Source organism: Brienomyrus brachyistius, chromosome 22 (genome assembly GCF_023856365.1).
Source record: "Brienomyrus brachyistius isolate T26 chromosome 22, BBRACH_0.4, whole genome shotgun sequence".
Lineage (NCBI taxonomy): Eukaryota > Metazoa > Chordata > Actinopteri > Osteoglossiformes > Mormyridae > Brienomyrus > Brienomyrus brachyistius.
The window spans coordinates 7,528,872-7,542,078 of record NC_064554.1 but is presented as its reverse complement, the minus strand read 5'-3'; the positions used below and the strand labels follow the sequence as shown (position 1 = coordinate 7,542,078).

The window sequence follows — 13,207 nt, the reverse complement described above, 5'->3', positions numbered from 1 at the left end:
TCCGCCTCCCCCACAACTCAAGGGGAACGCTGGGCTCCCCCCTTTTGGCTTTAATATGCAGGACCCGGGAGGCCTGCACATCGAGATGGGAAAATTGCAGATGGAAATCAAGAAACAAAAGGAGGGGGTTTCGCCATTGCTAGGGGCGGCGTCCTGCCCCAACAGGCTAGTCACACCCCCCCATATGCAGAGCTGCCTCACTCCTCCCCTCCCCCCCCCAGACACCCTCACGTCACCAGATAAACCGAACCCTCCCTGTGTCCCTCTCTCATAACCCCAGCCCACCCACCCCCCAGCCCAATTGAAATGCAGCTTATGGTCTCAACCCCACCCCAGCACTTCTGTGCTCTCTGCCAAGACACAACCCCCCACCCCAAAGACCTCTGGACACAAAGGAGCAGAGTGAGACAGGCACGTCGTCGCAAAGGGAACGAAAACAAAAATGGCAGAATTCCACGGCGCGAGCCGGTCCTGTGATGGCCGACACCCAGCAGCACGGAGGAGGAGAATAAATTATGACAAAACAAGGCTTTAGAATCTACCGGAGACACCATCTGCTGGGCCCGCGGCCGGCGGAGGAAGGCACACTGTGACAAACTTGTTTATGACCCCCCCCCGCCCCCAGCAGAAGACATAAATCAAAGGAACAGCACAACAAAACATTGCCAATTTGCGGTCAGTTACAAACACCCTCACCTCTCCACTGGAGCAAACAGCCAATCAGTCGCTAGGAGATCACATTTAGCTAGAACTCCACTGTGTCACAAAGGCTGCTGACCGCCCAGGAGAAATATCATACAGAATATGGCGGTAGAGGAAACAGACACCATACTACTGATCAATGGCGGCTGCTGATTTTAACACAACAGAAGCACATTGTGGACAGTTGGCAGCATGACCAAGAAAACTGATCTTTTCTTTTTTTAGCAGGTCAGCTATTTATGGGTAAAATTCTGTTCTCCTTCATCATAGGACTTCTTTAGAATGAAGTCGACATTAGCTGCAGTGTCTGCTATGTGGCTCCAAGGCTTCTTGCTCAGTTTGAAGACACACAGCTTAGTTAGCAAGCCAACTACCAAAGTAGTCTTGAAATTGAAAATTAAATGATGAAACTCAAAACTCAATAACGACGACTTTACAATATTTACAAATGCCGATGGCTAAAGATGACATGCAAAATGATAAACGGCCACTCTGGGTTTCGACAAAATTAGAAAAGAAAAGAAAAAAAAATCTGAACATTCACCAATAAGCTTCCGTCTATTCAGACAAAGCATACAAGACCCTTCCATAGGCAGGAAATGAATCTTTTATGCATTTATGCGGGTTTCAAAGGAAATATTAATGTATACGTTGCTGAAAATAATTCTTGCAACACAATCAGCACTGAGGTTCGGTTTGTAGGCTAGATTACACGTTTAAAAGGTACCATTATGCTAATTTTCACTGTTCATAATTTTATTTATGGGCTTTACTAGAAGAGATTTATCTTCTTCAATTTTCTGGAAACACATTATTTCTCATAAAGTACAGTCTATTAACGTTTGTCAGCGCTGGTGAGCCCAGCGTGGTCAGCAGTGCACCGATTGGTCAGGCATGCTCAGCAGTGCACCGATTGGTCAGGTTGCACTACACATTCCAGCTGTGTTGCAGTCTGCAGACAGATCCTCGCAGGCAGACAGCCAATAAGAATTGTGTTACAAGGTGACCTCACCATGTCACAGAAGTAAGGGATGGAACTCCAACAAGGTGTTTCTGGGAGGTTAGAGAAGAGTAGTTTCTGTGAAGAGAGCCCCTTTGGTATGCACTTTGGAGACTGTTTACATGCACATAAAGCTATACAACACAAATAAAATTAACCTGCACAGACTAATTCAATGGGGGGGGGGGGGGGTTGGGCTTCCAGTGTAGTCTTGTAGCAATTACTTGTTTGCCATAAGCATTAGCACAAGAAAGAATATGCCAATGCTGGCCAGAATAAGCAGTGAGAAGATGGATGATGTGTGGTAATAGACACTGTGATGCCAGACATATTAACAGCAGCCTCCAGTCAGTCAAGCATCATTATTAGGAGCCGCAGAAACAATGACTAGCATATATAACTTTTTTTATATTGTGTATAAGCACAAGCGATATCAAAGCAGCGCGGCTGCCATAGCACACAAAGGCATGCCATTCCATCAGGACTGCAGTGCAGCTGGCTGGGCAGTGAGACCCCAAGGCACCTCACAACTATGCAACTACCTGCCATAGAAGTGATGGTCAACTCAGAGCTATGGGCGCGCCGGCCCAGTCTCAGAAAAGTCGAAGCGTCGCAACCCACAAGCGATCAAAATCCCTGGGAGCCGCTGCAGGGCAGCTGGGAAGACTGGGCAGGTGATACCCGGCTGAGAGCCGTTAGCCGGTCTCTGATGCTGCTACCAAAGACAAGTGGCAGCTATTTCGTGGAATTTAAGAATTTGAGGTAAATTTACAATTTTCTTGAACACTTTTGATGGTTTTGTTTTTGATGTTCTTCTTTTGCAGCGTGCTTTCATTTAAGCTTTTAAACCAAAACATAAAATTAATATAAAAACACAACATTGTGCAAAACGTAGCTTCCAGCAAGTATCAAGGTTTTGACTGGTACTGTATAATACACCATATACTGAATTTTATACATAACTGATTATATTACTCTACCCGTTAATATTCACATTAATTTCCATAATATTCTGTTTTCAGGACATTGGGATCAATAAAGTTCACCTTATCTTATTGTACATATATGCATGCATGCACACATTATATAATATAGCATAATACGCACACAGACGGGATAGACGCCATCTTGGCGCCCAGGAATCTGACCGCCACGTGTCGACTCAGACAGTCTCCCTTTGAACCGTCCCATAAACGGGGTAATTAGCAGGCGAGCCAGACGCACACATAGCACATGCGAGCAACAAAGGTGGCCCCTGAGACAGCCCCCAAAACCACTGTAAAAGCAAAGTGGTTCATAAGTACACAGCAGCTGTACAAGTCCAATCAATAAGTCTCTTGGCTGGAATGTACCAAAACACAATATTACTGCAGAAGGTGGTGTGAGTAAGTGAATGAAGGACTGATAGAATCAATGGTCAATGAATGAATGAATGAATGAATGAATGAATGAATGAATGAATGGTGTGTGACATGTAATAAACTTCTATTTAACTCCTGGCACTTCCTTCAGCTAAGGCATCCTATTCCCCATGCAACCAAGCGACTATACCTTTCTTTGAAAAATGTGTCTGTCAGCCTATCAATCATTTAATTCCCGTCCATCTTTATCATGTTATAAGCTGTCGGAAATGAACAGATTCTCCACTCTGCTCGGGTGATCTCCATAACACTGTTCCACTTCAAAGGAGCAGCAGGGGAGGGGAGTGGGGGGGGGGGGTTATCTTAAAGACCCAATTCCCTGCTGTGTCTACAGATAATAACGCCGTAATCACAGGAGCGCAGACAGAGGAAACATCACAGCAAGATTTTAGAAGTTTTTTTGTTTCTGTTTTTTTTTTTTTTTTTTGGGGGGGGGGGGGGGGTAGACTGCTGTTCAAATGAGACAAAACATATATATAAGCCTCAAGCAACTTGGAAGATATGTGGGGGGCCTATCAGGATAATGGTTACCTTATTGCCCAACCATTACCTTTATTTTTATGGTTATACACTTATAAATAGCTGGATATTTCACTGCTAAGTACAGTCCAATAGCTAATCCCCTAATGCAGTGGTACTCAAAGTCGGTCCTCGGGACCCACTGCCCTGCTTGTTTTCCAGCTAATCCCTGCCCCACACACTGCTGATTACCTAGATCAGGTATGTTCTGTCAACCAGAAGCTGAAAGGCAGCTGGGACTTGTGCGTGTGGCAGGGATAGCAGGAAAACAAGCAGGGCAGTGGGGCCCGAGGACCGACTTTGAGAACCACTGCCCTAATGAGACAAAACTGGGGGGAAGGACAGTTTCTGGTAGCAGAACCAGCATCTTTATTTTGCTGGACATTGTCATCACAAACACAGAAACCAGGCACCACTATCTATTATAGCCCAACAGTTCCCTGCTTTAGCACACAGCAGCGTGCGCTATACAGCAGGCAGCAGGGACCAAAACTAACAGCAGGAGAATTCATATCTTCCTACAGAACTATGGGGCCCTGTAGCTGTTACTCCTAACTAATCACCAACATCATTCCAAAGCCTCAACGTCCTTCGCAGTTTGCCAGACCCAAACGGAAGGGCGTGCCAATGTCATCTGGCCTCCACTGGAGCCTGTTGGTTTACTTGTAGCTGGATGGTCATGTGCAGAAGTGCCTTCCTTTCCCCTTCAAATTGGGGCCAGCAATTCTGAAGAATTCCCCAGGCGCTTCAAAAACTGCTGACGGATACTTCCCAAGATCCAGGAGAAGAGATAGCGAGGCGGGGGGATAACGCAAGTGAACTGACCTTATCTTAACGATAGAGCGAAACAGTACCATTACTTCCTAAACAATTAAGGGAGACGGACTTTCATGTGGATGACAAAGGCCCAAAGTCAATTATGGGTTCAAAAGGCAACAGTGTCTTCAGGGGGAGACTCTTATGGTACTTCTCTTATGCACTCTGATATGGCCGAAAGCATGACTAAATTAGCTTTTATGGGGAAAAAGGGCATATCTACACATTATTCATTATTAGTAGTATCACACATTGCGATTGAGCAGAACTTGAGAATTTCCAACCTCCTACGAAAAAGTACCATAGAATAGCTTAAAGGAACGGATTTTCAATGCTAATTTATGCAAGCTAATGATAATTCTGTTGGTGTTCGACGCTGATAACATAACACAGCAATTCTCAGACGTGCTAGCGGAAATTAGCACATAGTAAATCATGATGTACACCAAGTGAACAGTAAACAAACGTCTTCAGTTTTTTGTTATTTTTGCTTTCCCAATCCAGCAACGCCTTTACCGAGCCAACCCTTGGGCAGTGGAAAATCGAAGTGAGCAGGAACCGTGCTGGGACTAGTTTCTCTTCGTAATACGGCTAGGGTTCGGCCTGGTTCCTGCATGCCACTGGAAAAGCGCCATTACTGTCAAAAGACAGCTGGCCTTATGGTGAAGATAGGCCTGATCTTTTACTCATCAGGTATTTACAGAAGTCGTAAAACTTAACAGCTGGAGTTGGCCAAAATTTCAGTTTGATAGCATGGCACACCCATGTGTCAGAGCTACAAAGAACCAGAACGTAGGTTTCAAACAGAAGGGAGCAGAACAACGTACCTTTGCATGTCATCGAGATCAACCTACCATTCCTGTAAGAAGCCAGCAGAAATAACTCAACTCAGACTCACACTAGACTTCCTTCCTCAGACCTCCAGACAGTTACAATATGCGCAGAGGGCAGGCCATATCATAGACCTCATTTGGCTGGTTTCCACACACTCTTGGCTTGTCGACAGCTACTGTAAATTATGAAATCTTTTGACATGCTGCCAAGGCTGCAGCACCACGCTGAGCTTTTATAAAACATTACGGACGTCAAGTATCCCTTGTAAAAACTGGCCACCCGTACCGTAATCGCCGGATATCACTTTATAGGCTCTCATCTATCCGTCTCTGGCACGGGCGGACTGTGGGACACGTGGATCCGCACAGGCAGAGGGAGGTGCCGATAGCAGAGCCCAAGGCAGATGGCTTATCCCGCAGAGGGTTATTAAAGCTAGGTGTGGGTGTAATCACCACTGCTGATAGTGCAGGCCTGCTTCTCCCAAACAGATATTTGCATTCCAGTAGGATAAGCACTGAATTATTCCGTCATTCGCTGAGCCTCTGATCCATTTCCATCACACTCGGGAACTCCCTTGACCCCATCCACCGTATGCTCCCCGTTTTACGAAAGGGACACGCGTACAAGTCGATCACGGAGTGTAAACTGTTGCACTCCCTCATCCCCAAGACAATAAGCCCAAGACAAAACAACCAAACGTAACAATTTCATAATTCTTCTTTAAAAGGCCACTTACAGCACTTTAAACGTCTTTTATTAAACTAATGTGGTGCAACATTTCAACAAAGAAAAGGCAGGATAATTACTTTTGTAGCAAAGTAGATAGTTATTATTTCTTCTGGGGAAATTCATGGCACCCCTAGTGAAATCCACACCGAGACAAATAGCACACAGCATGAAATCTTACCTGGTCTTCCCTTACTACAATAAGCAAAGTTCTCTAAACTTTCTTTGAAGCCAATTTGGTGAAAGACCAGCCATCTGCTTCGGGTCGTCATGATTCATCCATCTATTTTACGACCGTTTGCCGACACCATAGACCAAGCCCCCGCTATGACATCAACAGCTGAGGCACGAAAATCAGTCAATGCAGATCTGACAGAGAAGCTTCTGAGAAGCACAGAGAAGCAGATTACACTCGGAGCACAGTATGTGCATCACGCGAGAACGCTTTATCCCAGACGTCAGTGAGGACGAAACGACCAACAACATTAACGGAGCTGTATGGTGCTAACTTAGCAAAGCACAGGCACTCGAATTCCTCTCCAGAATCTTCACTGTTGAGCATTCCCACCAAACACTGTTATTGGAAATCATGACCTAACACACAAAATATGTGTGTGTGTGTTTTTGGACCTTTTGAACAGAAGCGTAATAAAAAATGAATGAGAGGTTTCTGAAGCTAGCAGCAATTTATGTGTTTTCATGCTTTCCTTGAATCACCTGGGCTTACACCCACAATCCAAAGACACACAGTTAGGATATTTGGTGTTTCTAGATTTCCTGTGGCTGTGACAGATTGCCGTCCCAAGCAGGGTGAACCCCAGTCCTGCAGCCTCCAATGCCTGGTAAAGCTCCAGGCTCCTCATGACCTGACAAGGAAATGCAGTTGGAAGACTGATAATACCTGCAGAGGAAATCATAAAGTATCCACTAAACTCGAGAATGATGGAGCAAGAAGACACTCCACACTCAGGCCCAACATGTCGCGACTGCACAAGTCCATGAAGTCCCATTACGAGTGAATGGCTATGCAGGCATGTGCAATTCACCCATGATCATTTCCTGTAAACACCTCCCTCGCTGTAAAGCAGGACAATAAACAGCTGATCGTCCCCCTGTGAATCTGCACGATTCTGCTACGAGGGCTCAGCACTCCAGCGAGTACCGAGGCTTATGCCCAGACGTACCTTGTGTCCCGCGTCTGCCTGAAGGCAGCGTAACCCACATAGACCTTCTGTTGACGCCCTGAAGGAGAAAGCTTGGTTTTTAAGCCCCTTAATCTCACAGTTTCCTTGTGCCCCACTTATGCACACTGCCGAAGCCTGCGAAACCACTACTAAACACAGACTGCACGCTTCCTGAGAAAATCACTGCAAAAACTCACTGGATGAGCTCCCTGCCCGGGCTGTGGGAAATTCGTTTTGATGATATAACAACTTAATGTAGCACAGATATCAATTTGCAGTCCCTCCCATAACAAGTCTAGTTTTGGGATGGAATGACGGCTCACTGGGTTAGCACTGCACCCTGACTCAGGGCTGGGAGCTTCAATTCCTGCCCCAATCGCATGTCTGTGGACATTTCTCTGTGAATTACCTGCGTGTGTTTTCTCTGACGTCCGACGTTCATATATGCGGCGAGCTGAATTGGAATTCCTAAAGCAGCCATAGTGAGCAAGCAAAAACCTTGCGTCGGATTCACACCCAGTCTAGATTAACCTCGTCTTGCACCCTGGGGTTCGTGCATTATGGATAAAATTGATAGATGCTTAATGGTTCATACAGGGGTTATATCATCACCCCATCAATGGATTATATCATAGGGTTCCCCCCAGTCCAAAAACACGCTGAGGCTGATTTGAGTTACCAGGTAACCCATAGGTGTGTGTGTTTGTGAGTGGTGTGTGAGTGTGCCCTGCGATGGGTTGACACCCCATACTGGACTGTTCCCTGCCTTGCACCTATAGCCTCCGAGCGAACCTGAACAGGACAAGCGGTTGCAGAAAATGGATGGATAGATGGACGGTTTATACAAGGAAGACAAACCTGGTAAAATGGATGCAGTTTGCAATAACATTACGGCCAGTGGGCTTTTGCTCCTTGAAAGGATCAGACAGCTGAAGGCAAACGCAAGCTATTCTGCTAACGGCAACCTCTTGGTGGGAGTCCACAGGGGGCCGGAGAAGAGTTACCTGCAGACCAGGGTGGCGATGATGACACACCAGGCTGTGCAGCAGCAGTCGGCGCTGGGCTGATCTTCATTCTTCTGGCGCCGGCAGCAGAGCCAGAAGGAGTAGAACAGCAGGAAGAGGAGGTCGAGGGCCAGGCAGGCCAGCACCACGCCACCCAGCAGCAGGAGTGACTGGGAGACAGGAAGTGACATCACAATGGAATCCCAACACCTTCTATAAGCAGGTTGCACAATAGAGCAGAACAAGGATTTCGACTGCAACCACCAGCGCCCCTAGGGGGTGCATGGATTCATAGCACTTTTCTTGAGAACAATTACTACAAAAAAAACTTTTTTACTGGTTGTAAAGGGAATAGCAACAGATACCATATTCACTGTTGCTAGTCATTGCCTCGTTGAAATATATGGTTTGTCCGGGTTGACCACAGTACTTTGACTTGCTAGTAGCAGTACTGCACATTTGCTTTAACAGCAGTTAAGTTTTACTATCCCATTAAACCTTGCTTCCAACCATGTTTCACATCTATAATTAGTTGAAAGGAGTTTTTGTAAATTTAACTGCTCCTTTTAGGACCCCCCAGCACGCCTCAGTGCTCACATTTAGCAGAAAGTCTGTGGTACAAAACAGGCCCGAATGCCAGTTCTGAGCGATGCTCGTAGTTCAGCCTTGCCGTTCATTTTCAGGCCAGAGCGTGTCGTTGTAGATGTCAAAGCACAGTGGACCAAACAATAAGATGAAGACGGCAGATGTGTTTGTTCAGACCCCCCCCTTAGTGCTGAGAAGGTGTTAAGCGACTGTCATTGGCTGATAATTAAAATCTAAAATTGATCACAAGGACCGATGACTAAACCTTCAGAATAACCAATTAATTCGGCAAACGAGGTGATTTTCATCAGGGTGCGTGTTTCCATCATATTCTATACGTGCACTTTATTCAGCAGATTTTTTTGTCCATCAAGATCTAAAATGAGGCACATAGCACATTACAAACATCATATGCCAGGGAACTTACAAACAATAAACCCAGACTAGACCCACAGAGAAAGGGAACTACCTGCTGTACAAGCAGAATCCAAGACCAACCTTGGAATGCCAGCACACAGTGGATAATTGGACACCAGGAAGTCAACATGTGTTATAAGGATATAAGGATTGCAACAAAGCCTTTCATTGTGTTGGCCATGTCAATCTACAGAGGGCTCTCAGGAAGACGAGCATACTGGAGCATCTTCCTGTCCTAATGAGAGTCTCTACACTGAGCAAGAACCCACAGACTGAGCAGTTCCAACTGAATGATGAGAGTCTGCAGACTACCATTACACCTATTAAATTTGTACACAGAACATAAGAGAGAACAGTGATTCTGAACTCAAGATTCTTTGATGTGCTGGAGGTGGAGACCCCCCCCTACATTTGCTTCCCTGTACGACCTTTTTGATGTTTCTCACAGTCCATGTCTTAAAAATGACCCACCGTTTCATTTCCCTTAACAGACCTTTTAGTTGGGAAGCAAAAGGTACTATGAATCAGTCTGATTTCTCTCTGCAAAACATTTTCAACGTCCTTTTTTGGGAAAAAAAGTAATTAACAGATTCATTTAGCAAATTTTGATGTCACAAGCTTTTATTGAGCAGCATATTAATTATTTATTAATTAACTTCGACATTTTTCGAAAAGTCGACTACATGGAACTATTAAGACAGCGGTTTTGGGTAAGGACTATCCATCTACATTCACGACGACAGTCCAGAGTCTCATGACACTGACAGCCAGGACGCCTCTGCCCTATTGCCAGCCTGGGGCAATACATGGTTCTACACATAAAGATTAAAATGCACAACACGTCTATGGACGACTGCTCTGGGTAAGATGGACAGCAGAGCCATGCGTCAGAGGGACGGCACAGCTGGATCAGGGGCTTTATGTGCTGGAGAGGAACAAACATACAAAACAGATGATTTAACTTGAGCCCAAGGCAAACATGCAGGCAAAGAAAACAAACGAGTCGCAGAAAGGATTGCCGCGGGGTGCAGGTTCAGACAAGGGGGTCGGACGCATGCTCCTGGGCCGAGAGACACAATGATACCCAATAAGGAATGTGTAATAAGGTCCAGCTGAGAGAACAAGCAGGTCACCTGACCCTGCCCCAACCTGCGACGCCCAAGCGGCCCGTTCCACTGTTTGTTCCTTTGACCTTTCTCGGGCACATTTAGTCACCTCTGAAACCACCTCCTTTCAACTGACACAATGTAATGGTCAAGGCCGGATTAAGTTCCCTAGGCTAGCATTGGCATGGACACTCAGGTGTCATCGATTTAACCGACATTTGCCAAGGCCCCGGGCAAATGGCCTGGGCTAGCCTAAGCATTAATCCAGCCCTAGCGATGATCAACAGCAACACAGCATTTTGAACCACACAACTATGCTTTCTGGATGATACTGTACATTAACAGTTACAATTAGAGCCTTTGCTTTTTGCCAATAAGCCAGACAAAATATACTACTTTGTTTACTATTCATTAAGGGAACAACCCAGTACTGATGAATTCTGTACCCGATCTTCCCCCAACCCTCTCCCTTTGTACCAGACGTGCAGAAAAATTGCTAGGATACATGGAATAAAAATGAAACGCAGGATGGCACAATTCCCGCTTGCTGATGCTGCTCAGCCTCCAGCTAATTTTAGAAGGCAGACTGCAGTCTGTGTTAAAAACTAATGAACAACAAAATCTCCTCCAACCAACGATGTAAAACTGAGGCGGACGGGAAGCCGCTTGGGGAACTGCATGATAACCTTTAACAAACCACACTCGACTTAATTTATAAGCTCTGGGGATGAGCTAATATACCATAGCAAAGACTACAGAAGAAATCACTCACAATCCTACTTACTGAATCTAATCACGAACCCCACACGCTGCCATACTGTTTGACTACAGGGAAAAGACGACATTGTAGCTTACATTGTTTTCAATTTTGAAGAGGTGGCTAAATAAGTCTTTCATCAGAACTAAGGTGCAATTCCAGCACTACATATCAAAGGACAACTTAAAACTGCTGAATCTCAAATTCCTACAATGGTTCTTGATTAACGTGCCCGTTAGGGCTGGTCAGTCCGATAGGCGACACAGGGCACCAGCTTCTGAGGGGCGTTGACTTGCCAGCCAATTTCACTTTGCCTCGAACAGCTGGGGGGGGAGGGGCTTAGGCAGGGAGTCTCACCTAAAGTGCAACAACAACTAGGGCCGGTACTGATGCCTGTCCTCATCTTTGTTTCCCCGTTGTTGTAGACCACTGCAAGCCCACTTGACAGTAGCTAATAAACAAGCGTTACCAGAGTTAGAAGGGCCAGCTTGAGTATTCAGCTGTAGGAGATCTACCTTGTCTTTGAGTACATTTGGAAATGAATTAGAAATGAATTAGAGTCTCCGCCTGGCTTTTACGGTAACCAAGGAGGTGACGTATCTCTGTAGACAGAGCAGAAACCAGAAAATAAAGACTTACAAAGGGCTTATCTGGTGAAGGTGACTTCTAGCCCCAGCATCTAGCGACAGAGAGGGATCGGGCCGCTGAAGCCAGTGGCATTTCCTGCACCAGAGCCAAACCGTCCCGGACTGGAAAGTGACGAGGCCGTGGAGGTGAGGAGGAATGGGAATTAATCCCAATAACCCACGAACCAGGGAAGAGGTAACAGAAAAGTTTCAGAGTGCTTGGCAAAGGATTCTACCTCCAAAGTGGCATCGTTTGAATTTATAAATTATCATAATACAGGAAAGAGATTTGTTCAACAATGCACCTGTACTGAGCTTATGATAATACAGGAAGGTCTCAAGTACAAGAAAAATGATTCACTACTCTTGTTTTAATAACCTCATTTCCAAAAGCAACACCGCCCCCACCTGATGTACCCTTCCGGCGACTCCTTCCTTTACATGCAGCTGAAAATCGCTGAAAAATAAGCCCACTAAGCTGCCACTACTTCAGCATGGCCCCATGGGAGCCCTTCTACCAAACTCCAAAGGGACCGCTACCACCTCAACACACCGAGGCAAAAATAGCAGTTCTGAAAACAAATTAGGTTTCCGATTCTGCTCCGACACCGATTATAGGCGAGAGACATTTTGACGCCTTAAAACCCTTGTTCTGGTCGGCTGCTGAGGAAGTGCTTTGGCCCAGGATGGACGACACTGGGGCAGAGAAAACAGATGGTTCCAGTTTGCGTCACCCATCGAGAAATTATCCACAGGCAAATCAATCTCTCACCTGTGTCTCTGCAGAGATTTTACTTCTATTTGCATCATGTCTACCAAGCGGTTAGCCTGCAGACCTATGCGTGCTTGAGAGCAAGCAGCCACACCCTGAAGGCTGATCCTGTCCACGACCTGACCTCCTGACCAGCCTTCTTGTTTTAGAAGACACCGGGAGCCCAGAGCGGTAGAACTTCAGATATTTTGTGTGACTGAGCGAAAGATTCCCTGAAGGAAATGGAGGTAACATCAGCTTTAGGGAGTGTGGGAGTGTGAGAGAGTGTGTGTGTGTGTGTGTGTGTGTGTGTGTGTGTGTGTGTGTGTGTGTGGGGGGGGGGGGGGGGGGGGTTGGCTGTTTACATACATACAGATCTTAATCCATATGCAAAGATGCCGATTTCTTTCTTTTTTTGTGGCTGTACCCTCACTCATCCCACAGTTGGAGGATGGGGCTGTTCGAGAGTTCCATTGTTAAACAGGAAAGGGATAGGCCCAGATGTTAAAATTTAGCATAATGGCTGGGTATTATCTTAATGAACTTTATCCCTCCGTTGAGTGCAGAGCGGGACCTATGTTGGCATGAGATACTGTAGCCCCTATAGCAGTGTTTCCCAATCTTGTTCGTGAGAATCCGCACAGTCCGGGTTTTTGCTCCCTCCCATCTCCCTGCTGGCACTGTATGGGAGGAAGCAAAAATGTGAACTGTCTGCAGGTCTCCGAGGACTGGATCGGGAAACACTGCCTTAGAAAAAGG

General features: G+C 46.0%; 1 protein-coding gene across 2 annotated transcripts in view; it reads right to left on the bottom strand.

Moving 5' to 3' along the window:
* Positions 1-13,207, bottom strand: part of ttyh3a (tweety family member 3a) — a 52,840-nt gene that overhangs the window by 26,338 nt on the left and 13,295 nt on the right. Inside the window, exon 2 of one of the 2 annotated variants that reach the window (XM_048990278.1) lies at positions 8,207-8,376. In XM_048990278.1, the coding sequence (XP_048846235.1) occupies positions 8,207-8,376 (170 nt within the window). Of the gene's footprint in view, positions 1-5,285; positions 5,305-8,206; positions 8,377-13,207 lie in introns of those variants that run through there. The other variant, XM_048990279.1, reaches the window with a different exon arrangement.